This window comes from Molossus molossus, unplaced genomic scaffold (genome assembly GCF_014108415.1).
Source record: "Molossus molossus isolate mMolMol1 unplaced genomic scaffold, mMolMol1.p scaffold_m16_p_7, whole genome shotgun sequence".
In the NCBI taxonomy this organism is placed as follows: Eukaryota; Metazoa; Chordata; class Mammalia; order Chiroptera; family Molossidae; genus Molossus; species Molossus molossus.
The window spans coordinates 22,256,216-22,283,515 of NW_023425401.1; the positions used below are offsets into that span (position 1 = coordinate 22,256,216).

Below are 27,300 nucleotides of genomic sequence, written 5' to 3' on the forward strand. Positions count from 1 at the left end.
ATATTTTTTATACATTTGACTCTGTCACAAGTTGAACCAGAATATTAGCACTTTATGTTTTTCTTCATTGTATTCTTCATGAGTGTTTATTGTGTCTATATTCATTATAAAGGATGATTCATTGATCATATTAAATACTTATGAATTGGAATGCTTAACTAGAAATTAACACACATTGATGAAATTAATTGTAATATTATAATTTTAGTTTCTTTAATGTTACATGTTCAAAGAAAAGTGAAGAAATGGTATTCTAATTGTTAACTTTTATATTATTTTGCAGGTGCATTTTCTTGATTATAAATCAGTACCTTTTGATCGGAAAATGGAAAACCTAATGCAGATTAGGGAACTAGCAAAGGAAGTGAAAGAAAGAAATATTTTACTATGTGGCCTTCTCATATATTACCCACAGGTAGGTAAAATATTGTTCTCTTCAGATATATGTTCTGTAAACTGTAGATTTAATACTGGAAATCCTATTTTGTTCAAAGCAAAGAGACATTAATAAGAAAAAAATAGGCTGGAAAATTACTTATCTATTTATGTTCTGCAGTAGATAGAACCTCTTGAGGGGAAAAATCAAAATCAAAACAAGTGTTTTGACTAGGGAAAAAAAAGATGAAAATTGGCAAATATGTCATGGTTGGTAGCCCACATAGAATTGCCAAAAAGTAAACAAACAAAAAACCCAAACAATGCCCAATTAAATTTGAATTTCAAATAATAAATAATTTTAAATATGTTGCAAATTTGGAATTTGAAATTTGAAATCCAAATTTAACTGGACTTTTGTATTTAACTGGAAACCCTAATGTCACAACTCTTAGCCAATTGTGTAATTTTGAATCGCTTATTCTTTTATGTTATGATAAAGATGTTGGTGAACAAGTTTTTAATCACTTGAAAGCAGTGCTTGACATTCAGATTACAAGAGGACATGTTATTTAATTAGAGAAAACTCATCTTTGTCAACTGTCTTTTAATAGCAATGAGTTAGTTAAGCTGAAGGTAAAAGGAATTAGCATTATACATTCTTTGTGCAGAGAAATGTTATATAAATCAAATATTTGGAGAATCTGTTAGAGAAGGTGGATTTGCCTTTTATACATAGATACTTTTCATGGAATTTGCAGAATGCTTCATAGTTTCTTAGAGATACCACACAGGAGTCAAAGAAATGAAATAGTCAACTGCTTTTTTAATGGTTTAGAATAAAAATTATTTTGTACTGACTGTCCAGGATATGACAGGTATTCAGAGTTAGATGGCTGATGAATAGCAGCTATTGTGGCTGAAATATTTAAGGTGCCTTTTTAGCCTGAAGGTAACATTTTTTTGGAAACAAATGTTTAATTAAATATAAGGATTATCTTATAGCCAGTTCTTTGGTTTTCTTTAACTTTTGAGGTGGTTTTCTCATCCAGAACATGAAAGCATGACCTACGGTTAGTCATCAAGAACAAGGCGAAGTTTAGTTTACTTAGGATCATGGAATCGTAAACTGTTAGTGCTGTAGGGACTACTGGTGTCAGGACAACCAAAGTCTGTAGAGATGCATGAACTTGCCCAGGGACATGTAACTGGCAGAGTTCAGGAATGTTTCCTCAATTCTCATGGTGGGAAAAATAAATCAGTTCTTTCTCTTGTGCCATGCAATAATCATAGACGCACACTAATGCTGCACTATGCAGACATAAAATAGAGTTCACTGAGGACAATCTCTGAAGCTGAGAAATGGTAGAGCACACACAATCCCTGGAACGCTCTTCGTCCTATGATTTAGGCTAAGCACAAAGGGCCGGGATGCACTGTAGCTGACATGCCCATGGCAAATATGGTTGCCAGATGAAATATAGCACTCCTGGTTAAATTTGAATTTCAGATAAACCATAATTTTAGTATAAGTATATACCAAATATTACATGGAACATACTTTCACTAGAAATTCTTCATTGTTACTCTGAAATTTAAATCTAACTGGACATCTTGTGTTTTTATTCGCTAAACCCAATATCCCTTGTCAAGTTTATATTTACCAGAAAACTATTCATTTTCCCATCCCTGGTATGTTCCACACATTTACAGAGTATATGTGACTCTGCCTGCGAGGCTCCCTGTGGAAAGGTCTCCTAGTTGGAAAGGAGGGACCTTTGCTCTCTACTGCTTGGTATCTGACCTTTGTTGTTTTGAACAAAGTTGGACCTGCTAAGCCAGCAGCTCTCTACTAGCTTCCAAAAGTGGGAAGAAGACCCTGCAAGGCCTTCCAGCTATGCTTTCTCTCTTCCGCTTTTGTGGTGTGAGGACCCAGAGCAGCTAAGTCTCCTGTGACACCCTGCAGGAGGTGGTGCGTGGAGTTCTGCACCTGAACGCTGGAAGGTTTTGGAGACAGTGGAGTTACAGATCAGCTTAAAGAACTATGACTCTCAGAAGGACAAGTCCTTCTCAGGCACCATCAGGCTTAATTCCACTCCCCGCCCCAAGTTCTCCGTGTGTGTGTGTGAGTTCTGGGGGACCAGCAGCACTGTGATGAGGCCAAGGCCGTGGTATCCCTCACGTGGACATCCAGGCGCTGGGAAACTCAACAATCATAAGGTAGTCCAGAAGCTGGCCAAGAAGTAGGATGCCTTTTGGCTTCAGAGTCTCACATCAGGCAGATCCCTTGAATCCTAGGCCCAGGTCTGAATAAAGCCAGCAAGTTCCCTTCCTTGATGACTCACATGGTAGCCAGAGTTGATGAAGCAAAGTCCACAAACGAGTTCTAGATGAAGGTGCTGTGTCTGGCAGTGGCTGTTGGCCATGTGAAGATGACAGATGATGAGTTTGTATACAACATCCTCGTAGCTGTCAATTTCCTGGTGTCCTTGCTAAAAAAGAACTGGCAGAACCTTAGGCTTTATACACCAAGAGCACGGTGGGCAAGCCCCGGTGGGTGTACAACGCGCAGCTTAATAACTCTTACTGCTACTATTAAAAAATACATATACCCCTCATCATTTAAGGAAGCAAAGAGAGCATGCTCAGGTGCAGCTTGTCGCTTCTTAAAAATACAGTAGTGAAGATGTTTCATATATGTGAGAATGTTTAAAATATGTTTGTCCTTGGAAACACAGGTATGAGTTGACTCTTGTAGCCCAGCAAACTGTCCAGTGCATAATTGCACTTTAAATTGTATTTACCAAAGACCCTGTGATGTTCAACAGATATGCCATTAAAAAGAGACTATGGTTAAAGAAGTGGAGAAACATCAAGGAATAAACAGACTTCTTTAATGAAAGCCTTCTCACAAATCCTTTACATACTAATGAGCATTTCATATATCCAAACTGGGGCAAGGGGTGTGCCATTTTCTGTTTTCTTCTGTAACCCTTTAACTATAGATAATTCATTGGACTAATGTAAAAACAAACTTTGGAAAACACGTCTCATAAATATGCTTCAAGTAAAGAAACCACTACCTCGGGACACACTCTTTTTATATTTCAGTGCTAATTTTTTCATTTAGTTAAATCAGTATCTCTAGTACCGACTGCCTACTTAACAAGCATTTTGTTAACACTGCGGGCATGAAAATATGTCAGGCGAATCTTTTGTTCACTGTTTAGTGAAAAGAGTGTTGGTTTCTGCTTTCCATGGTGTTGTGAGACACAACTTTTTGTAGTGTTCCTACAGTGGACATTTCTCTAAATCCAATTCATCTCTGTGATAGCCTTTTGTTTACATAGATAGTTATTGTGTATTCTTTTCAGTCTCTGATCAGTAAAGTGTTACTAGATTTTATCTCATTTTGCATAAGACATAACATCAAGTGTTTCTTCTTTGGATAGGTTTTCAGTTTATTGATAGTCCCTTCTTGGAAGAGAGAATATAGTGAATTGACTTTAATATCTGTGCTATACATATGGTCTTTCTGGCTTAAAGAAGACCTGCCTTGTTATGATGTGATATTTCTGGTAATGTAGATGATCTTGATTTTTTGGCTGTACCTTCACAGTGTTGATATATTTGATGTTTATAGTTAAATAGAATTATGTAAGACATTTCTTTTTTAAACACATGAAGCTGTTAAGCTTCTATTTGTGTTTGTGTAGAATTCTTTTACACACATGTATAAGACTTTCTGTGTTTGGTAAATTTAAACTTGGTTTCTTTTCCAGTATTTCAGTCTTTTATTATCTTTTTTGATGTAAAATATAGCATATGACTAGTTAGCTATAGTTTCTTTCTTCATAGAATTTACAAATTGGGTATTGTCTATATTTTGTAAACACCTTTAGGAAAAACTGATGATTTGGGAAAGGCTAAGGATTGATATCCTATTTTTTTCTTTTTAGTATTGATAAATGTTCTTCAATGCTGTTTGTGACCAATTAATGATGACTTTTTGATAACTCAATAACTGGCAAACTCATCTGATTTTATACTATTTAAACTCAGTTTCCTTGTATTTTCTTTACTGATACAAGAAACTTTAACAGATGTTTTACTTACCTCTAGATATGCTTCATATGTACATATATATATGCATTTTGTCTAATCATAGAGACATTATTTGTGAAATTTTTGAATATGCTAGATCCTTAGTGTCATCAATGTAGTAAAGCACTAATTAAAATCCCCCCCCCCCCACAGTTGACTTTAAAGTATTCTAGTAACCTCAAAAATTAATAATTTAAAATAAGTTCTTCGTGAGTATCTCAAACTTAGACTTAAGGATCAGGTGACTGGCCTGACCAACTACATATAGTATATGTCATCCAGTGCTCAGGTCCTCAAATTGTTGATAAATATGAAAAGATTTGAAATTTATGCTCTAGACAAGAAATGCAGCATAAAGTTTACCTTCGCAACTTGTTTAATGAATTTAAATCAGGTCCTATCTTTCTTTCTAAAATAACCATACAGACACAACTATGAGTAATATTAGAACCAGATTTTATAGTTTAATCCATATATAGGAGCTTAGTCCCCTTTTGAGTATAATTTTAAATGATTCTAAGCATAAAATATTACTCTTCATTCATCCTGTTATTCTAGCTTTGTTATACAAGTCATCATTGAGGACTAAGATATAAAATTATGTGTTTGGGGAACATGTTCTAATTATTTGAAAATCTATATCTAATTATATAGCAGTGAACTTGTAGAAAGTATTTCTGGAATGAACTATTTAAGCCAATACCTTATTAATTTATTGCAGTATTAATTTAATTGAGGTCTAAAATATTTTTATGATGACTTTTATTTTAAAAAAATTTTTTTTTCTTTATTGATTTTATGGAGAGAGGAAGGAAGAGAGAGAGAGAGATAGAAACATAGATGAGAGAGAACATCGATTGGCCACCTCCTGCCTGCCCCCCACTGGGGATTTGGCCCACAACCTGGGCATGTGCCCTGACCGAGAATCGAACCAGCAGCCTGTGGGTGCATGGGTCAACGCTCCACCACTGAGCCACATTGGCCAGGCAATGATGACTTTGCTTTATCATGCAAGTATTTTCAAGTATACATTTTGAAATACAAGTTTGTACATGAACTTTTATAATAAAATTTATAAAGTCATGTAGCAGTTTTCTATTGAACCTGTGCATTTTACTTACTCAGGGCTTTAGAGATAGAAGCACACAGGTTCATGGTTAAAGAGTTTCCCCAAACTATTATAACTTATTATTTCTTGCACTGAATCAGTATCTTCCCGTTTAATTGAAAAAAAAAAAAGAAAAAAAGAAAAACAACTAGCTATATGACCTTGATAAAGTGATGTACGTTTTCTAGCCCTCACATTTTTTCATTTGTAAAATGCAGAAGTCAGAACGATATCAAGTCTCTGTTGGATGTGAAGGTGAGGACGGGGGTGTGCAGCCTGTGCCAGGTGGCACTGTGTCGCTCTGACCGGAAACTTCCAGGACTGAGCCCGGGTTTTCTCTTCCTATGGGATTGCAAAACTTACTGTCGTGTCACTGCCTGTATTTTATTGATAAATTTTGCAATCGTTCATTATAGTTCATTCATTTCATTACAGTTCAGAGAGGGAACTGTTGTTTTTTTCCCCAGACACCGTAAAGTGGAAGACAACAGGGGATATCTTAGTCTGTTCTGCGGCTGTAACAGAACCCCAGGCACTGGGTGGCTTGTAGACAACTGACGCCTATTCTCGGAGTTCTGGGAGCTGGCAGTCTGAGAGCAGGGTACCAGCGTGGTCGCGGTTTGGTGACGACGGTCTTCCTGGTTGCAGATGGCCGTCTCATCTTATCCACACAGGGCAGGGGAGGGGGGGGCCTGGCAGAGGGCTCTCTTAATGAGAACACTAATCCTATTTGCGAGGCTCTACTTTCTTGACCTACTCACCAGCCCTGCGCCTCACTTTCTATCATCACATTTGTGGTTAGGATTTCAACACATGGACTTTGGGGAGACACAGACGGTCAGTCCACGATAGGAAACCTGTGTCCATCAGAGAAAGGTTAAAGAGCTGAAACATTAGCATGGCAGGGGGTGTGCACCTTTAGTCTATCCCTTTTCTCTTTCTCCTCTCTTCTCCTTTGAATGGTCTTTCCACTGGGTTTCATATAGCGGGAAACAGTACTTTTGAACACAGTGTTGGGTTTCATGAGTATTTTCACAAGATGAGGCTATTGAGAAGGACTGCACTAGTCAGCAGAGCTGCAGAAACCGAGCCCTGAAGAGCTCAGGAGATAAACCAGGGGAGCTCCATTCCCCTCTTCCTGCCCCGAACGCCACTTTATCTTCTGTTCCTACAACTTTAGTACCAGAAGGCATACCAAAAGGGAACAATGTTGCCAAAGCCGGCCTGTAATTAAAAAATAATAATAATTGCCCAGGCTGGTGTGGCTCAGTGGTTGAGCATCAGTCTGTGCACCAAGAGGTCGCCAGTTCGATTCCTGGTCAGGACACATGCTGAGGTTGTGGGCCCGGTCTCCAGTGGGGAGCATGCAGGAGGCAGCCAATCTATGTTCTCTCTCATTGATGTTTGTATCTCTCTCCCTCTCTCTGAAATGGATAAAGAAAAATTAAAAAAAGGAAAAAACAAATATATGAACAGGTCTCACTACTCTAGAATAACTTTGTGCCAAAAGACCTGCATTTATAAGGTAAACTTACACCATCTTTCCCTCTTAGATGCATTTCCTTAGCTTTGTGTCTTCTAGACATGAGTTATCCTTCAAGTATGTGTGATCCTTTGGAGAACAAATAGGCATATGTTGTCAAGTACAAAACACAGATTTTAAAAAAAGTGATAATTTTGGGGGAAGCTGGACTTGAAACTCTATTTCCTACAATGAGCAATTGCTTGGAATTTAACCGGGAGTTATTTACTCAACACACAGTAGTTTCCATTGCACTGACTCACAGGACACGCATAGCACACATGCAGCACCAAGTGTGTTTACAGAAACCCCTGATGCCCTGTTCGGAGTAATCAGGTTCTTTTGATGTGGGAATGTTTATGAGACTAAATATTTTCACTTTCAATGTTGTTTTGGCTTTTATTGTTTAGACTTAGCCATTCTTTGGGAAAATGTGAAGGTCATAAAACATAATGTCTCTTCAAAATTGAGTAAGTTTGAGAAACAAAACTGTCTTTATGGAGTTTGATTAGCTTACTTGAAAGACTCATTAGAGAGTGGCAGTCAGCTATTGTACTTAGACATATCTAAATGAAATGGAATATTAGATACAAACCTCTGCTATAGATCTCTCCTTATTTTTTTAAATTAATAAATCAGCTTTTATGAATGAAAATGACCAAGGACATTTCTTATTGAACTTATTCCTTTGAACAATGTATTAATTAGCTATTGCATAACAAATTATCCTAAAACTTAGTGGCTAAAACAGCATTTATTATCTCCCATTCTCTGTGAAATCTCTGGCTCTGGGCACTTCTCAAGGTTATAGTCTTTGTCAGGCTCCACTGGGAACGATGTACGTCCTTAGCTCACTTAGATGGATTGCAAGGATTTAGTTCCTCTGGGCTGTTTCAGGAGGCCTCAGTTCTCCACAAGCTCATAGATGGAGACCTGCCTATAACCCTTGCCATGGGGGGGGGAGGGGGGCGTCTGTCTATTGAGCATCTCACAATGTCAGTGCCAACTAGAGAGAGACTAAGATGGAGATCACAGTCTTCTGTAACAGTGACCAAGTAACACCCCACCACCTCTATTGTGTTCTGTTCATCTGAAGCAGATTACTAGATTCCACCCACACTCAAGGGAGGTGTTTACATCGGCATGGATACCAGGAGGTGGTGATCACTGGGAGCCATGTTAGATGCTGCCTACCACAATCATACTAGAGTGCTAATATTGCAGACTAAGAATTATATTTATTTGTACCCACTTCATGCAAATTAACGGGTTTATAACCAAAATAGGGCTAGAAATGTTTAAATATAAAATAAACCATATACACACATTCCATATATATATAATGTATATGATTACATATGTGCACATACATATACACATGTACACACATACATGTATTTTTTCTCTTGACAGAGTAATAGAGTAGTAACAGTTGGAACAGGTTTAGCAGGGAGGTGGAGAGCCACAGACATAGAAACTTATTTTTATGTTATCTGTACAGTTCTTAAAGAGATTGATTCAGGTCAGATACATATCAGATGCATTGGGGCATATTTATAGATAGGCTATATTATTTCAATTTAGGTCAGTGAAGCTACTGTTACAAAATCATTGCTATAACACGGTGGTGTTGCATTTGAGAAAGTTGTGACCCATTACATTAAGAGCATATAACCCAGAAATGTTTTCTCAGAGACTTGGGAAAGAGTTTCCAAGAAACAGAGTTGTGGTGCCCTGGCTGATTTGGCTCAGTGGTTAGAGCATCGACCTGTGGTCCAGAGAGACCCAGGTTTGGTTCCTGCTAAGGGCATGTATCTTGGTTGCAGTTTGTCCCCGGCCCTGGTGGGGTCGTGCGGGAGGCAGGCGCTCGATGTGTCCCTTTCACATCAATGTTTCTCTCTCTCTCTCTTTTCCTCTCTCTCCCTCCCACTCTATCTAAACAAAAAATAGAAGGAAAAAAAAAAGAAACAGAGTTACAGTAGTAGTAAAGAGAATTAGAGATAAAATGAAGGCAATGAATCTGATCATTGGAATCCTGTTGATAATCAGGGAAGACATGTTTGTGCACTTGTAGAAAATACTGAGAAACTTCATGACAAGTAATACTGTCCCCCCAGTAAAACTCCTGCTGTATCATCAATGACATTAAAAAGCTGAAAATCGGATTTAATTTAATTTCTGAGATTTTGACTAATAAAATTGGAAAAAATAAGCATGACAAATAAGCTGGAAAAACAAATTGAATAATTAATCCCTGGAAATTGAGAGTTTTTTAATGTATATGGCATGATTTCAGCCCTTTGAAATAAAGGGTTGTATATATCCTGCTCACAGCAATTTTATGCAGACTTTCCTTAAATAACATTAGAGAGAGGGAGATAACTTTACTGTTTATTTTTATTTTATGGACACTAATTATCCAAACTGCAGAAGCAGCTGTACAAAGAACGAAAATTGCAGTGTTTAGCAGAGTCAAGCAGAGAACGTAATGTGCATGCGAGAGACTAGAAAACCTTAAGCAGGGCGAGAAGGTGAAACTAGTTGGGAGAAATGGGAAGCCAAAATAACTTTTAAGATTTGACAACCTATGTCAATGGCAATAAGTCTGAATACTTTGAAATATTCGTGGCCTATTGACTGCTAGGTGTTCCATGTAATTTATGTGCTTTAATTTTTAAAAATTCATCTTTATTATTGAAAGTATTATAGATGTCCTTCCCCTTTTCCCCCCATTGACCCCTCTAAGGATAACATTTTCAAACTCATGGACTAAGGACTGTTTTCCAGAAATGAGGGTTGGTTGTATGTAAATTTCTTATTTTCTGCTCCAAAGCATCAATATTTAGAAAAGATAATTGTTTGTCAAATTAGAACATGTGTTTATTGTCACTGAAATTCTATCAGCATTTCTGATTATGATCACAATGGAAATACAGAGGGATGGTCTCCTCTGAGAATAAGGGAGATATGAGTAATGTTTGGCATATAGATTTGTGTTTGGAAAATGGTGAGGTTTATTAGTTTCAATTCATCTCATTACTCACTTTTGACAGTTGGTAAAGAAATATATTTTAATTAAGCTTCAACTTCCTCTTACTGAATGCATAATGGCAATTATATACTAATGCTGTTAGGAAATGAATTGGTTTAATAACAAACATATCTACAGTAACTCTTTTAGAGTCTGGATTTTAATGGACAGAAAACACACAGATGTTTCACAAAGACACTATTCATGATTATTATTATGCGCTGGTCATTGTTTATATTTTGTATATTTTTAATCAACATATTATGCTGAAATCCGGTGTCAGGAAGACTATAAGGAAATAGTGTTTAAAGAGTACCATGTATAATTTACCACATTTTTCACCTTAACTTACATATTTTAACCTTTTTCATTTTTACTCTATTTCCTTTAAAAAAATGTGATTCTCAACCTGTATGCATGGCCTCTTTGCTCCTAAATCATAATAAATTTTATAACTAGGCTGCAGATCTTCTCCATGGACAGATTTTTTTGAAAGGTGTTTCAAGAACACAAGAAATTATTTACCATAGGATATGCTTTATTTACTTTTTAAAAAATGGTTTGCCACAAAGATTTTTTGGTGGGCGTACTGAAAGAAGGGAAGTTTAATTTTTGTTTATAGACTTTCAAGCTAAAATGAGCGTAATGTGAAGTGCATTAAAATGGGAACCATTAAACTAATCTATATGTCACTTACTGCTATGTCCTTACACTCAGTTTGTAGGTTTGAGCCAAACTTATGCGCTGTTTTTACCTAAAGTAAGATGAAAAAAACAGTGTTTTGAGGATATGCTGCTGAGAAAAGGTACCAACTACCATATGCCAAGCATATATAATTATTTTTTAATGTACGGCTATATGCATTTATAATAATCTAATGCATCTGTATTATACTTTATATTTCTAATTTCTTTCTAGTGAAGGTCAGGTCATTTCCTGCTTGTCCACCAGGTAGATGTCTTTGTGTCTGATTCTATCTATTTAGTTTTGAATTTTTAATAGGAATAATAATTTTTGCTAAATATGTATACTAGAGTGTAACAGGATTGTGCCATATTCTTCATCATCTTAATCCTTTTAACCCTATTAAACTTCTGACTTCATATTTAAGATGTTTGGATGCAATTAAAGGATTTAGGCTCTTCAGGGAGGGTGGTCTCTCTTTGTCTTTTTAATTGAAGAAAGCCCAGCATTCACACAGATTGCTTTTCTGACCCTCATGAGAAGAAACAGGCTGAAAACCTAGATAAGAAGATGCAAAAAATTCAGTTACTGAATTCTCAGTTCTAGCTCATGAAGAGAATAGGCATGATCTACTTTTTTCGATGAAGATGCTGTATAATTTTCTCAAAATATGCTAATCATAGAGCAAAGATTGAAACATGCAGTGACACATCTCTGAGCCCTGATAGCAATTCAATAATGAAGACACTGCTTTCAGCCTAAAAACTACCAGTTGAAGAACTAGATAAACACAGCTGGGGAGGAGCTGAATAATTTTCAGTAAATGAACCAGCCACTATGATTTCAGAAAGCCTTATTTGTATTTTCTCGAGTTGTGTCTTCTATTTTGTGATTTCCTTTTTTTCCGACCCCCTCCCCCCCATAAACTAAAAGAACAAAAGGCTTTGCTGGCAACGTCTTCAGAACTCAGATTTTCTTCCCAAATGTACTTTCTCAAGTAAATCACAATTGAGTGTTTCTGATCTTTCCTAGAATTTTTGCTGATTGGCTTAAGGCCTTGGAAAGACACAGGTTTCGGTTTGTTCTTTTGGCCCTTTGCCAGGCATCGGGAAGCAGTCACTTGATGGCTGAGATCTGACCTTTGCCCTCAGCGAGACAGGTTTCACTGAAGGAAGGCGATCAGATCAGATTCATCAGGTGTTAAAATGTGTTGACTTTTGGATTTTGGATTTTATTTTCACAGATATGTGTATCCCAGGGGCTAGCAGATGTAACCCTTGTGGTAAATTCATGAAAATAAGTAGTAGGAAATAGTTATTTTGCCATCTGCTGCCAGTGTGGCTGGGTCTGTGGAAGCCTGTACCCCGACTGCGGAGCTTCTCAGCCAGTGCTCCCTGGGGAGCTTCAGGAAGGAGGAAGCAGAGAGCTCGCTCCCCTAGGCCCCTGTGGACAGTGCGTTTCTGCACCAACTAAAAGGTGCAGTAGAGAAAAACAGTAAAATCCAAAACACTTACCAAGCTCTGATTTTTAAAGTTTCAGTGTAGTTACAGAAGTGACTAAATTTGTACCAACTGTTATAGATTCCCAGACCTTAGCAAGATTTAGGAAAGAATGGAATTTTTCTCTCATGATCTTTAATTTAACTTTAAATGTGAAATGGAAATTTTAGAATTGTGTGATCGTCTCATTAGGTATCCGTTTGTCTTAACGTATCGTGACTAAATTACTGCTGAGTACTAGCCTTCTCAGTGAGAGTTTTAATTGATTTATATTATTTGGATATTAAATTCCATATTTTTTCTAATGCTTATGATAGTTTAGATGGGAAATGTAAAGATTTTACTCCAAAATACCAAATTTCTTAAAACATTTATTTTTAAAAGGGAAATGTAGACTGTATATTGTTTGAAAATTATAAAATTGTAACTTTGCTAACTATATTGATAATTGTTATTTTTGTTATAGCACAACTTATGTATTTCAAATGGACAAAAAATTAGTATCATTTACAGTACCTTAAGATAAATTACCTTTGAATGGGCGCTTCCTTTCCAGTGCTTTGAGGTCTACAAGACGTATCTAGAAAATTTACTACTGTGGAAAATGAAGACTGCTTAAATCGAATGGGGGAGGGGTGGGGTGGCCTGTGGTTTTCTTTTGGATTAATTGCTGTAACACTGTCCTTCAGGTGGCTGAGGAAGTTCCATATTTTCTTTAGACACCATTAGGCGCCGAAGCTCCTGCAGGACAACTTTGATGCTATATGAATTCTGCCATTTTTCTAGCACTGATATGGCTCTTGGGTCCACCATTCTATTAGAACTATTAACTCCATTCATATTCATTTTTGTTACAAATCTTACAAAGGGGGGTGCTTTTGGGTATTTAGGTCCACATTCTATTTTAAGACTGTATATTCAGTTTTCATAAATTGTTCTTGGAGGCCCAGTTATCATCCCTGTCCATCTTGTAAGTGTCATGTCTTCATCATCTTCTAGACCCCAGCTAACTGTGCCATCTCCTACATCTTCCTGGCCTTCTTCGAGTTCTTCCAACAGTCGAAAATTGCGAGGGACTTTTACTCCCGAGCCCAGGGTGGCTGCCATCTTGCGTCGCTGTCGCTCGAAGGCCCTATATTGATAATTTTCAATGACCTGTGAAATAAACATACACTTGCCATAGTTTGTTGTATAACATAGACATGTCCATTTTTATTTCATCTTAGAATTTTCCACTAATTACCTTAATATTTTACAAATAGTGATTATTTTTTGGTTTCTGAACATATCTATTAATAAATATGTGTAAATATTTATGTAGCTTTATGTTAGAATATAGATTTCAGTATTATACTTCCTGAAAATTTTATTATTATTTCAAAGCTTTTAAAAGTGCAGCATTTTTGTCAGTTTTTACTAAATTTACTGGAGGGAGATAGAGGCAAGATGGCTTTTTAAACCAGTTGAATTAATTTGAATTGATTGACTCGTCGGGAATTTTTAATTGCAAATGTCTGAAACACACCACAAGTTGATTTAATAACATAATTGAAAATCCAAGGCTTTAGGCTGTGCTGAACCCATGCTAAAGGGTGGTTGGTTTTTTCTCTCTCTTGTCTGTCTCTTCTTCACCCTGCCCATAACCAACAACTTGTTTCTTTACTTTTTTTCTCATCTAACATTTTATATTATTCAAATTTTATTTTCAATTGCATTTAATATTGTGTTTTAGCTTCAGGTGTACAGCATAGTGCGTAGACAATCATATACATTATGGAGTCCCCCCCACTGACCCTCGATACTTCAAATACCCCCTTGGTACCATGCATAGTTATTAACTCATTTCTTTGTTCTCATGCAGTTTTCTAAATAGTATCAAACATAACCTTCTCCTGCTCAATGTTTATATTTTATTAGTTTGTAAACTCAGTGGAATGAGAGTGTCTCTATCTCAGTATTTTTACCAAAGTCCTGCTTCTCACCCTCATAAAGCTTATTGGTAAAACATATCTTTATTTTCTGATTCAATTGTGTTCAGTGTGGATGTTTATACTGTTCACCAGGCCTAGTTAAGATACCCACCTCTGGATCCAGGTCAGCTTACCCAGAGTACATGAATGAGTGTAAGGATTCGGTGCATTCCCAAAAGAAAATTATGGCACCATTCCCAACAGCATGGTGGACACATGTCGGATAGACCCAAACAATAGATTATCTGTGTATGTTATTGACTGAATGTATGTCTACACTAAGTCCATATGTTAAAATCCTAACCCCAACTCTGATAGTATTAGGTGGTGAGAAGCCTTCGGGAGATAATTAAGTCATGAGGATGCAGCCCTTATAAATTGGATTAGTGCCCTTAACCTGTTATGTGAGGATACTAGAAGACAGCAACCTGCAAAACAGGAAGCAAGCTCACACCAAACACCAGGCCTGCCTACATTTTGATCTTGGACTTTCCAACCTAGAGAACTGTGAGAAGTAAACACTTGTTGTTTAATCTAAGCAGTCAATGGTCATTTATTATAACAGTTTATTACTTAGGACATTTTTCTATCTTAGTAAGTGTATAAGATAAAGATACTCAATATTTGTGGCCACATGGTTTAAATTTGGGTGCTTGTTTATTAATTGCCTATGGAATTATACAGTATCAGATTTTTAGGGGATGTTAAAGCACAGTTAGACAAACTCTACTTGAAATATTGGCAATCATAGTTTGTTTTTTCTTTATTGATTTTACAGAGAGAGAGGGGGAGGGAGAGAGAGAGAGAAACATCAATGAGAGAGAACATCGATTGGCCGCTTTCTGCATGCCCCCCACTGGGGATTTATCCCACAACCTGGGCATGTGTCCTGATGAGGAGTCAAACCAATAATCTCTTAGTGCATGGGTTGATGCTCAACCATTGAGCCACACCACCCGGGCAATCACAGTTATTTTTAATCACTTATGAAATGCCTTGTACATTATAAATTGTTAATAATAGTTCCAAAGTTTGGAAAAGATTTACTGTAATAAAATAATCAGTCACAATAATAGTGATACTCATTAGTCTCATTTTCATTCAAGCATGCTCCCTGGGCAGAGAAAGGAGAAGATAGTTCATACCTTGAACATCATTCCTTATTTTTGTTACAGTGGAAGGAAATAGGTTGAGAACTACTGTTGTAACATACCTATCAGCTTTTCCATATTGTTTCCTTTCCAGAAAAACAAAAATAGAGTTTTTATATATTTGTAGTGTTTATCATAATGCATAGCTTTGGTTTCAACACTAAGACAAACAAGCCAATTAAAAAATGGGCAAAGGACCTGAATAGATACTTCAACAGAGAGGGCATACAGATGGCCAATAGACATATGAAAAGATACCCAAACTCACTAAGGATCAGAGAAATGCAAATTAAAACCATATTATATATAACCTCATGCCTGTCAGAATGGCTATCATCAATAAATCAATAAACAACGAATCTTGGCAAGGATGTGGAGAAAAGGAAAAGCTTGCATACTGTTGGTTGGAATGCGGGTTGGTGCAGCCACTGTGGAAAACAGTATGGAGGTTCCTCAAAAAATTAAAAAAGGAACTGCCTTTTCACCCAGAGATCCCACTTCTGGGAAACCTGAAACACCAATCTGAGAGAATATATGTACCCCTTTTATCCACTGCAGCATCATTTACAATAACCAAGATCTGGGAACAGCCCAAGTGCCCATTAGCAGATGAGAGGATAAAAGCTGTTGTACATTTATACAATGGAATACTCTACTTGGCTGTTTTAAAAAAAGGTAATCTTACCTTTGTGACATCATGGATGAACCTGGAGATTATTATGCTAAATGAAATTAATCAGAGAAAGACAAATAGCATATAATCTCACTTATATGTGGGATCTAATGAACAAAATAAACTGACAAAATAGGAATAGAGGCATAGATATATAGAACAGACTGACAGCTGTCAGAGGGGAGGAGGGTTGGTGGGTTGGATGAAAGAAGATGAAGGGACTAGGCAAAAAAATATCTATATATCTATATATCTATATCTATATATCTATATCTATATCTATATCCATATCTATCTATATATAAATAAACACATAGACATAGACAACAGTGTGGGGATAGCCAGAGGAAAAGAAGGGTAAGAGTAGGTAGAAGTGGGCAAAGGATAGGTAAAGGGGGATGGAAAGAGACTTTGCTTTGGGCAATGGGTGCAAGATGAATTGGGCAGTTGATGTTTTGTTGAGTTGTACACTTGAAAACTGTATGGTTTTGTGAACCAATGTTACCTCATTCAATAAAAAATACACAGTGGAATTATTATCTAAAGTATATAGTTTTAATCGATGGGATACTTAGTTTGAGAAAATCACTAATTATAAATGTAAATTTCTTTCTTTCTTTCTTTCTTTTTTAGCAGCAGTGCTTTTTAAATGTTTTTATTGATTTTTTTTTTATTTTTTATTTTTTATTTTTTTTATCCTCACCCGAGGATATTTTCCATTTTTTGTACAGATAGAGTGGGAGGGAGAGAGAGGAAGGGAGAGAGAGAGAGAAACATCGACGTGAAGGGACACATCGAGTGGCTGCACCCGCACGACCAACCAGGGCCGGGGACAAACTGCAACTGAAGTACGTGCCCTTAGCGGGAACCGAACCCGGGTCTCTCCGGACCGCAGGCTGACGCTCTAACCGCTGAGCCAAACTGGCCAGGGCTTGATTTTTTTTTTTAGAGAGGGAGGAAGGAAGACAGAGATAGACACATCTTTGTGAGAAACATCCATTAGCTGCCTCCTGCACGCCCCCTACCGAGCCTGCCACCTGGGCATGTGCCCTGACCAGGAATTGAACCAGCTGTCTCAGTCTATGGGGTGATGCTCAATCCACTGAGCCACACCGGCTAGGCAAATGTAGAGTTTTTTATTGAGCTAAATTTATCTTAGAAGTAAAGCAACATTTTTTAGATTGTGCTATATAGGATATTAATTTCATACATTTTTGATAAGTATATCATGAAAAGTCCTATAGTTAACTAGATTTGGAGGAGTATATAGTTTCCTTAAATACAAAGTCAATACAGAAAATTTAAATTATTTTCATATTCTAGCAGTAAAATGTTGGAAAATAAAGTAAAAAAGAAACAATATCACTTACTATGCATAATAAAACATAAAAGTTTTAGTAATATAAATTTAGAAAATGATCATGATTTCTATACTCAAAACTATAAAATACCAGGGAAATTAACACCTAAGTAAATGCACATACATATCAACTTCAGGGACTGACAAGATGACAACTGAGCTTCCAACTGAGCTATAATTCACTGCAATCCTAATCAAAATACCACGTTATTTATTTTTGACGGTGACAACTGATTTTTAAAAATTTATATGGAAGTGCAAAGTGTATAGAATAGCTTTAATTATTTTTTAAAAATATAACAAAATTGATTCACACCAACTGATTTAAAGATTTATAAGGTACAGAATCAAAACTGTGAGGAAGACCCACTCCCTGGCGCCGCTTGTGGGGGGGGCCCAAGTCCTTAAAAAAAAACAACTGTGTGGAATTGATGGAATAAAGATAGAGGAATTCAACAAAATAGAGCATCTAGAAATAGACCCACACATATATAGTCAATTGATTTCTACAAAGGCATTAAGGTGATTTTATAAGAAAAAAAAATCTTTTCAACAAATTGTTCTAGAATAACTGGAAAGAGTTCTCAGAAAACGTTGAACTTCAACTTTCATGTTTCACTTAATGCAAAAATAAATTCAAGATGATCAGAAACCTAAACATAAAAGTTAAAACTAAATCTACAGGTACACACAACATGGTTTACTCTCAAAAACATTATGTTAGGCATTAGAAACCAATTATGAAAGAGTGCATACTATATGAATTTTTTTTTATGTGAAATCCTATAACAAGTAAAACAAATATAGTAACAGAAATCAGAACAGTGGAAAAAGACAACAGGGCTGATGATGGAAGGTGGATATACAATTGTATTAATTTGTGACAACTCAAACTTGACACTTAAAATTTGTACATGAATTACGTCTACATGAATTACGTCTCCATGAAAACCAGTTTCTTTAAGGAGTGACATCATACTGAGCATGCTGCCTTTGCCTCTCCCAGCAGGCATGTCACTAGCGTTGTTTCTACAACTTTGGTGGCCTCAGAACTCTATTGGTTAGTGTTCTTCAGAGAAAGAAATGGCGGGAATATATGTGAAAAGAGGGAAAGATTGCCACAATTGTGTGAACGGGTCTGAAATTGGCAGGGCAACCTATCAGGCTTGACATTCAGGCACGTTTCCTGTGTTTTAGTCATGAAGAATTCCTTTTTCTTTGTGAAACTTCAGTCATTGCTCTTAAGAACTTCTACTGATTGGATGGGGCCCCCCCTTCAATACGGAGGATGCTCTGCTTTGCTTAAGGTCAGCTGATTGTAAATATTATTACATCTAAAAAAAAAGTACCTTCACAGCCACACCTAGACTAGTGTTTGACAAACAACTGGGCACCATAGCCTAGCCAAGTTGACACATAAAATTAACCACCACACCTGTGATTATGGAGAATTTGAACAACTCAATTGGGAAACTGAAGGCATTTTAGGGAAAAAAAAAAAAAAAAGCCATTCCAAATGGAAACAGGATGGCTTATAATTTGTAATTAAAACATGTAGACTATCTTTATAGTCGCAGCTCGTCATGTCTATGAATATGTAAGATCAGGTTCATGAATTGAACTGTAGTTGGCTGTGGCGGTGAATTATTATCATTTCCAAATGGTAGGCTCCTAGGCAAGAGGGAGAGGCCCCCTCTCCCCCTCTTCTCTTCTCCAGCACCACCCACGAGGAAGAATTATAGGGGTAATCACATGCCTTTTAGAACAATGATTGGATCACCTGCACTTAATCCTCAAATCACACTGTAAATCAAGTAGATTTTATACTTTTTTTTTTTTTTTTACAGATGAAGGGATCAGAATTAATGAGACAGCATATTTGTCAAAGATTTAATTATTAAAAAAATCTCACTATTCCAGGCATTGTTTTAGAAGCTTGGAACACAGCAGTGAACACATCACAAAGTCTCTGCCCTTGTGGAGTTTGATTCTAGTGGGTGGGAGACAGAGTGAAAATAATACACACGCTAGAGAATGATAGAAACTGGTAAGTGCTGGGAAGAAAAATGAAGTGGAGTATGTTTTGGGGGTGAGAATCTCACATGGGGGTCACCTCATTAAGAAGGTGGCATTCAAGCAGACTTGTGGCTACCTCAGGAGACTCAGCCCACAAGAGGAAGCAACTAATGCAAAGCTCCAGTCTGGTCACTAAGACTAGAACCCTGGTCTTAAGCAGTTCATTCTTTTTGCGAGTTAAGTATCGAGCACACTCTTTCTGTGAGCATAGTTCTAGGCAACAGAGCTTCAACAATACAAATACATATTGTGCCCAGGAAATTGCAAAGTCCTTGTTCCTTTCGCCATAGGACTGATTTCTCCACCGTGATCACAAAGTCTTTACAGAGTCTTTCAATCGGTTCTGCTCTCAGAATTTTCTGTAGACAATAAATATATTATTTTCATATATATATGTTTCTGGTAAAGTTAATTTAATGATGTTGCTAACTTAATCCTTATCATTATGTATTATTCAACTGATAAATACTAAAAGTTTTGCTATGATCATGCTGGGAGGTACACAGTCTGTGAGCAATTCTGAAATTGAAACAGGTCCTCATTCTGGAAAATGTTGAAAAAAGTTCTGCTCTGTGCTATAACATTGCCAGCTTGAAGTTGGCTCCGAAAGCCACACTAAAAATGTGCAGTGTTTAAAGACAGGGGAGGCCTCTGAAGGTTTTAACTGGAGGAATAACATGATCAGACCTGTGTTTCTGGAAGATTTCTTTTTATTGTCGGTTATGCAAAGGAAGCCAAACGGAATAAATCTATTGAGGAATGTATATTGTTTAATTATAGTTATTTGATTCATTTTGTAACACAGTGGTCCAAACTGCACTGTACTTAATTCTTTGTTCCTGATACTTAAAAGAGATTCAAATCTCAGTATCTTTGCATTACACATTATGTGAATTAGTATTCCCAAGAAAGAGGTGTCTTCTATTAAAAGTCAACAATGAAAAGTAGTGTTGTAGCTTAGTGCTGGCTGGACAATTGAAGTGAAACCATGGGAACAGTGAAACAGACCCTTATGAGGGTCTATGTGCGTGCTCAGATAGACATCTGGTTTATGTGTCTGCAAGCTGGTTTGACATTTATACGGTTGGATCAACTCATTTTAGCCTCATGTTTAAATGTCTAGCCTTTAGTGTTTGAACATATTTTTTTTTAGCTTGATAGATGGTGGTGAACCAAAGAATTATTGTATGATAGGTTTGGAAATATATATTTAATATCAGTTAAGACTCCTCTACTGATATTTAATATTGAATGTAGTGATAAATAATTTTAGGAGACTTGAGAAAGATGGAAATCTACATCTGAAGATTTGAAAGGCTAAAGCAATTCTGTCTTTGTAAAGGGTTCCCAAAGCCTGCTGTTTTTCTTGGGTATTTTCACTTGGGATTCTCCTTGTGTTTTATATTTTATTCCTGTGTAGTGTTCTTTCCCACACAGGAAAACCTTTCCTCTGTGATCACTACCGGTCTCCAGTTCGTTCCTTCACACTAACTATACACACACCCTTGATGAATTATCTTACACTGTGCTATATTTTGATCTTTGATGTTGCTGTCAGGCAGAATATCAATATGAAATTGTAACAATTGTCTGCATTTATGTTTAATTCAACCTGTGTGGTACTGGCAACACTATGAATATTCATTCTTTGGCAGGACGCATACTTCTGGCTTTGCTGCTGATTCAGATTTTCCATGCATGTGGGTATGTGGTCGCTCTTGCTCAAACATCTAGATGCTCGATCCTAAAGCTTCCTACTTGCCAGATGGTAAATATGCAGCCATACTTTTCCAGACAATATTGTTGTCTGGGTAGAAATCAATATACATTCTGAGTTTTTCTTTTAAAAAAAATTTTTTTTTCTTTATTGATATTAGAGAGAGAGGGGAAGGGAGAGGGAGAGAGAGAGAGAAACACCAATGAGAAAGAACATCCACTGGCCGCCTCCTGCATACCCCTCACTAAGGAGCAGGCTCCCAACCTGGGCATGTGCCCTGACCAGGAATCAAACTCTTGGTACATGGATCAATGCTCAGCCAGTGAGCCACACTGACTGGCTACATTCTGAGCTTTTCATGTGTACTTTCAATCTCAGTGAACAGTAAATGAGATCTGGTCACAGCAAAATGGCTCTCCTTTGCCTAACCAGGTTCTGAGGGTCCTCAGCTTTCTATGTTTGCAGTGGTTTTATTCACCATTAGGGGATATCTTCCCTTGTTGATATATTGGTTGCTCCTGAGACTTAGTGAAATAGGCTCAGCCACACTCTCGCTGAGATGTACTCTAGTTCCAATGACCTGTATCAGCAAAGAGAAGAAAGGCTAACACTGAAGTCTACGCAGGATTGTTATGTGTGTCTGTCCCCCAGGGGCCAGGGATACTGAATGATTTGCAAGATATGAAATGTTTACATGGGAATCAGTTAGTCAGTCTGCATTTAACTTTGCTTTTCTTCTGTTTCTTTTTTTTTTCTTTTCAATTATTATGGCTAGAAGAGGTGAAATGATGGTCCTTTATATCTTGGAACTTGTTAAGAAGCTAAAAGTCCTGATGTATATTAGTTAATTACTGTATATCTGATTGAAAAATGACAAAATTATAATAATCTACAGATTATTTTTGTAAAACAAGCATTTCTTTTGAAATAAAAGTGAATGTAATTTAGTATAGATTATGCTGTTTCTGAGAAGGTAGGCAGATGATGATGATAAATAATATTATAACTTAATGAGAGACTACCATGTTCTAACACTGAATTTATGTTTCTAGGTTCATCTTCTAATGTTACACTTACAATGATCCTTTCAGGGAGATTATCATCATGGGTATAGAAACTGGCTCAGAGAATTTCTGTAACTTGCCCAAGGTCATGCTGTTAACGGAGATAGAATAGAATCTCAGGCCAGTCTGATATCTAAGTCCATAACATTAACAACTACAATACTGTCTGATACATTGTTTAAACGTGTGTGTGTCTATAAAATAACATTTTAATCAGTGAGTATGGTTTGAAACCATACCACTGTCATCGAATATGTGCTTTAATGCCTTAGCATCTGTGTTCTAGCTCTCCCTCACCTTGCCATCTCTGCCTCCACCACACGCTTGTTCTTGTTGTCCTTGCTGAAAAATAGCACAACACAAAGATTACTTACAGAATGAAATCATGATGTCATCCCAATCCACACATCTCCTGGCATTGAGGCAATTTCTAATTATCTGTGAACCATAAACTAGATCACATTGCAGCCAGAAACACTCGCCCTGGGTATTTGTACTCCCCAGCCTCTAAATATGTCTGATGAACCTTGAGCATAACTGTATGTGCCTTAGTCACATGAATCTTCAGATTCTCCTCCACACTGTGGCTGCATGTGCTTCTATGAACATTCGCCTCTCCATCTTCCCATCAAGTCCATGTATCTTCTTCATTAACTCCCACTTCCTAAGGAATTATTTAATTTCTCTCCATTTCGTATCCCTTCCCAACTATTGAAATTTGTAGGTATCTCTCCAACTGTGGTCATAGTTCCCTTTATATGGAGCCTTATGTGTTTTCTGATGTTTTAGGGATCTGTAGTTCCTTCATGATATCTATGATTGTACTGATGCTGAAGATACTTGCTCTCTGTTGAATGAGTAGCTTTGGGTCTTTTAAGGTTAACAGAAAAAATGAAATAGCTAGGATATTTTATAAATTGATAAACAGAAATAAGACTTGGAAAGGAGTCAGGAAAATGCCCCGTTTCATATGTGTTTCTCTGCTACAATGCTTACGCTAGCATGAGTTATTAAAATGCTAATAAAAAGTCTTTCTTCTGAACTAAATTAAAAAACTGTAAATGCATTTATTGGGCCAGAATCCAGAAATACTATTATGAGGTTCAAGTTTTAGGAACAGAAAATCCCCTAGAAATTTGTCTAAAGAATGTGTGTTTTCACTGTACCATGACTAATTAAACATGTGCAAATAGAACAGATAGGAACCACATGGTATAGGCTTAGCGGGCCTATAATTATAAGCTAGGTAGCATGACGGTAATAATACCTGAGGAAAGAAAACCTTGTGTTTACTATGTGGTCTATAAATCACTGAATATCATTTCATGATATGAATTATAATTTTTTGAAATTTTGCTTTTAACTCTGATATCATTATGACATTGAAAAGGGGAAGGTTCTCTTTTTATTGTCTGATTATAGCTTCTCCTCTAAATTATTACTTTAAAACCATTTCTGAAAAGTGGAAATTATGACAATATGAGCAAGGAACTTTTTTTGAAATTAAACACTTCATTTTTAATTTTGTACACATGAGAAAAATAATAAAATTATAGGTTAAACTTAGAAAATCAAAACTTTTTTTTTTTTACTAAATAATTGGGAACTTCAGATATTTCTACAGTTTGACTTACTACACTGGTATAAAAATTGTGTGCAATTTAAAATATCTATGTGATATATTATAGATATAAATATATAAAATATATATCATGTATAATAGTACTTCTTTGAAGAAGCATTTTTCAATAAGATGCTTTAGACAACAATATTGTAAATAGATTTTGAAATAATTTAGCAATCATAGGGACCTACCCTGCTAATAGGATAATTTTGTATCTCACCTGGAAACCTAATCTATGTGAGTAATTATGCTGGATGAAAGGGATTGACTTAAATAGAGGGAATTTATGAGAAAAAAAAAAAGTGTTCAGGAAACGGAAAAGGAAATAAAATAAAGTAGAAGTTTGTTATCTATTATGTACAAGGCACTGTGCACATACTTTGCACACATTATTTTGCTTGACACTCAACGGCCCTGGGAGATGAGTTAGTGTTAGTCTCCCTGTTTAACTGATGAGGAAACTGGGCCTCAGGGAATTTAAGCAGCTTGCTCTAGATCAGTGGTTCTCAACCTTCCTAATGCCATGACCCTTTAATACAGTTCTTCATGTTGTGGTGACCCCCAACAATAAAATTATTTTCGTTGCTACTTCATAACTGTAATTTTGCTACTGTTATGTCTTAGGCGACCCCTGTGAAAGGGTCGTTTGACCTCCAAGGAGGTCGTGACCCATAGGTTGAGAACCGCTGCTCTAGATCAAACAGTAGGTAACTGCAAGAACTGGGATTTAGACTGAAATCTGTTTGTTATCATTCCCATATGTTCTTGGAACCTGCCATGGGCTTTGTACTATAACAGGGAGTATTTCTAGTTCTAAGAGATGGTAATAATCAATCACCATAACTGTTTACTCTATTACCCTGATTCGTACTTCTTAGGGATATTTGGATGATTCTGGTGGAAAGATTATGTTGGAGGCATATATTTACTTTGCAGGCAAACCCTGTTGTTTAAGGGCCTTTGCTACAAAATTGTTCTCTGTATGTTCACTGACTCTAAAATTACTTGAACAGTGAACAAACTATTTGTGGTGGGCACAGTGGTTTGTTCCCTATATTTAATCTACCCTAAGTAATTAAGATTGTCATGATTAGATTAGACTATTGCCTATGCTGGTAATTAGCGAATAGGCATTGAAACTAATTCTAGGAAATGGGACATAAAAAGGAATTCTGCTGGAGGCTTAAGAGAAAGTTTTCGTTGATCACAAGGAAAAATGACAGAGAATAAAGTTCTCCTTTCTTTGTGCAGTGTTGTGTCAAGATGTCATTTCTAAACCCATTATAGCCATCTTGCTACTACTGTCATTGGAGCCAACGTTGATGATAGGAAAGCAGAGAGAGAGAGAGAGAGAGAGAGAGAGAGAGAGCGAGCGAGCAGTGGACCTTGGTGACAGTCAGCCTGCAAGATGGGTCAACCCTATAGAATGTATTCTGTCTGACTTGTGTTGCCTAAGCCAACACGTATCCATAATCGGATTTGGATAAAGAACATTTTTATTGATATAGTATTTGGTTTATGGAGTGGGGTACTGCCAGGAAAATGTTCTAAAATGTACTTGATTGAGTGGAGGATCAAGAGAGTAGAGCAGTGAGGCTTTATTTTTACCGACTAGGGTGTAGATGACTCTTGTTATTCAGTTTCAATAAAATAGAGAACTGTGACTTGTTCCTATGACAGTTGACTGTGTGGTGTAAACGCTGCAACATTAGAGGAAATGGTGGGATAATGAACAATATTGGATTACACTGGCAATTTTTGCAATGCACAATAAAGAAACAAACTTAGACTCAAGTTGGCCCATTTGAAAATTGAAAGAATAAAATATCACTTTATTCACAGGGTCCTATCTGCATGTGACTTTAAACCTAAGTTGATACAGAGTTTGAAATTTGGAAGCTTGCCACTGACAATTGATTATTTTGGGTTGCTTTTTATTAACCTCCGTTCTGGCATTTCATGGCTGCTATTTTTAAAATTTCACTGTTGATGTGTAGATATGAGGGAGTAGATACCTTATTATTTAGGAATAATTTTCTAAGCAGTTTGGACCTACTGCAGATAATGGCTCTTACCTGGAGATTCTGGACTTGGAGCTTGATATAGGGGCCAGATGATACTTTGGGTCTTCTTCTTTAAGGAGGGTATATAAATATATATTTAGGGCTGGGCAGTTTGGAAAATAAGGCAAGAAGGCTGTGTATGGAAATTATTTAGTTAAAGACTAGTTAACATTGATGGTAGCAACCATGATCCCTTCTTCTTTTCTATCAAAATTCAAATTTCATTCAGCACATGTCCCTGTTGCATAAATTCATATGTCTGAGGGAAAACCAACTTATCCTCTGTTCCAGAGATTTAGTGGACTACAGACAATCTCATTCCTTGCTCATGATCAAAATGATAAACAGTATCATTGGAAAGTGGAACCTGGTGACTGTAAGGCATGTAGCTTGAGATGATAATGTCCTCATTTTTGAAAAATTGAGCCAACTCATGTGCTTTAGGATTTTCTGTTGCTTGAAACACAAAACCTTTCTTTGAAGATTTACAGAAAATGGCTTAAATAAATCTGAATGAGAACCTTTGATGCTGCCAACTAAGCTCTCGAATACTAAAGGGGATCAGAGATATGGTGACAGAAGGTGATTCGACTTTGGGTGGGTGGTGGGCATGCAGTACAGTATACAGACCATGTATTACAGAAGTGTACACTTGAAACCTACATGATCTTATTAACAATGTCACCCCAATCGATTTAATTAAATTACACTCTAACGGAAGTTTTTGTTACTCTGTTGACTCAATGTCATTGGCACACTCCATCATTGTACACTTAGCAAGGGTAATAATGGGTCATCAGACCTTTCCTGTCTTGATTTTTTGACTTGATGTAGGGCAGTGTGTTGAAAGTAGAGGGATGTAGGTAGGTGGAAGAAGACCAAAAGGGTAAGAAGGAGAAAGAATTGGCACAAGTCACAATTAAATATTGGGTGAGTTCTAATTCGTAATAATGTGGCTGAGCATCATTTTGAAGTGGAAATTAGGGAGCCAGGACTGATACTTCACTAATAACAAACTTGGTTATGAAAATAATAAATAAAATTCTTTGAGCATCAGTTTTCTTTTCTTAAAATGAGAGTATTGGAATAGATGCTCTCTACAGTCCTATCTGTCTCCAAATTATTTTGGCCATGTTAACACTGGAGTTTTCCTTTGGAAAATTTATGAAATATTTCATTCCTTTAACATTTGTTACAGTGGGCTTTGTTATTAATGGGCTGATTTATTAGGGTTTTATTGGAATGATGTTTACAAACAATAGTGACAATCTATACTTTT

At 36.6% G+C, this 27,300-nt stretch overlaps 2 protein-coding genes and 1 pseudogene across 2 annotated transcripts in view; 2 read left to right on the forward strand and 1 right to left on the reverse strand.

Annotated features, from left to right (window-relative positions):
- CRPPA (CDP-L-ribitol pyrophosphorylase A) overlaps window positions 1-27,300 on the forward strand; it is a 227,408-nt gene that overhangs the window by 137,713 nt on the left and 62,395 nt on the right. Inside the window, exon 9 of the mRNA XM_036246752.1 lies at window positions 284-415. Coding sequence (XP_036102645.1) covers window positions 284-415 — 132 coding nt within the window. The remainder of the gene's footprint in view (window positions 1-283; window positions 416-27,300) is intronic.
- Window positions 2,273-2,974, forward strand: LOC118620277 (annotated as a pseudogene).
- LOC118619907 (ubiquitin-conjugating enzyme E2 variant 1-like) lies at window positions 12,987-13,430 on the reverse strand. Its single transcript, XM_036246753.1, has 2 exons — window positions 13,261-13,430; window positions 12,987-13,134 (listed from the first exon to the last, which is right to left on the reverse strand). Exons 1-2 carry the CDS (start codon window positions 13,428-13,430, stop codon window positions 12,987-12,989), a joined length of 318 nt encoding a protein of 105 aa, XP_036102646.1.

What these genes read in the sequence shown, in the direction of transcription:
- LOC118619907 (XM_036246753.1), bottom strand. Translation starts at nt 13,430, where the DNA reads ATGGCAGCCACCCTGGGCTCGGGAGTAAAAGTCCCTCGCAATTTTCGA. An exon ending in ATGATAACTGGGCCTCCAAG is followed by an intron (nt 13,135 to 13,260) that starts AACAATTTATGA and finishes TTCTAATAGAAT; the next exon opens with GGTGGACCCAAGAGCCATAT.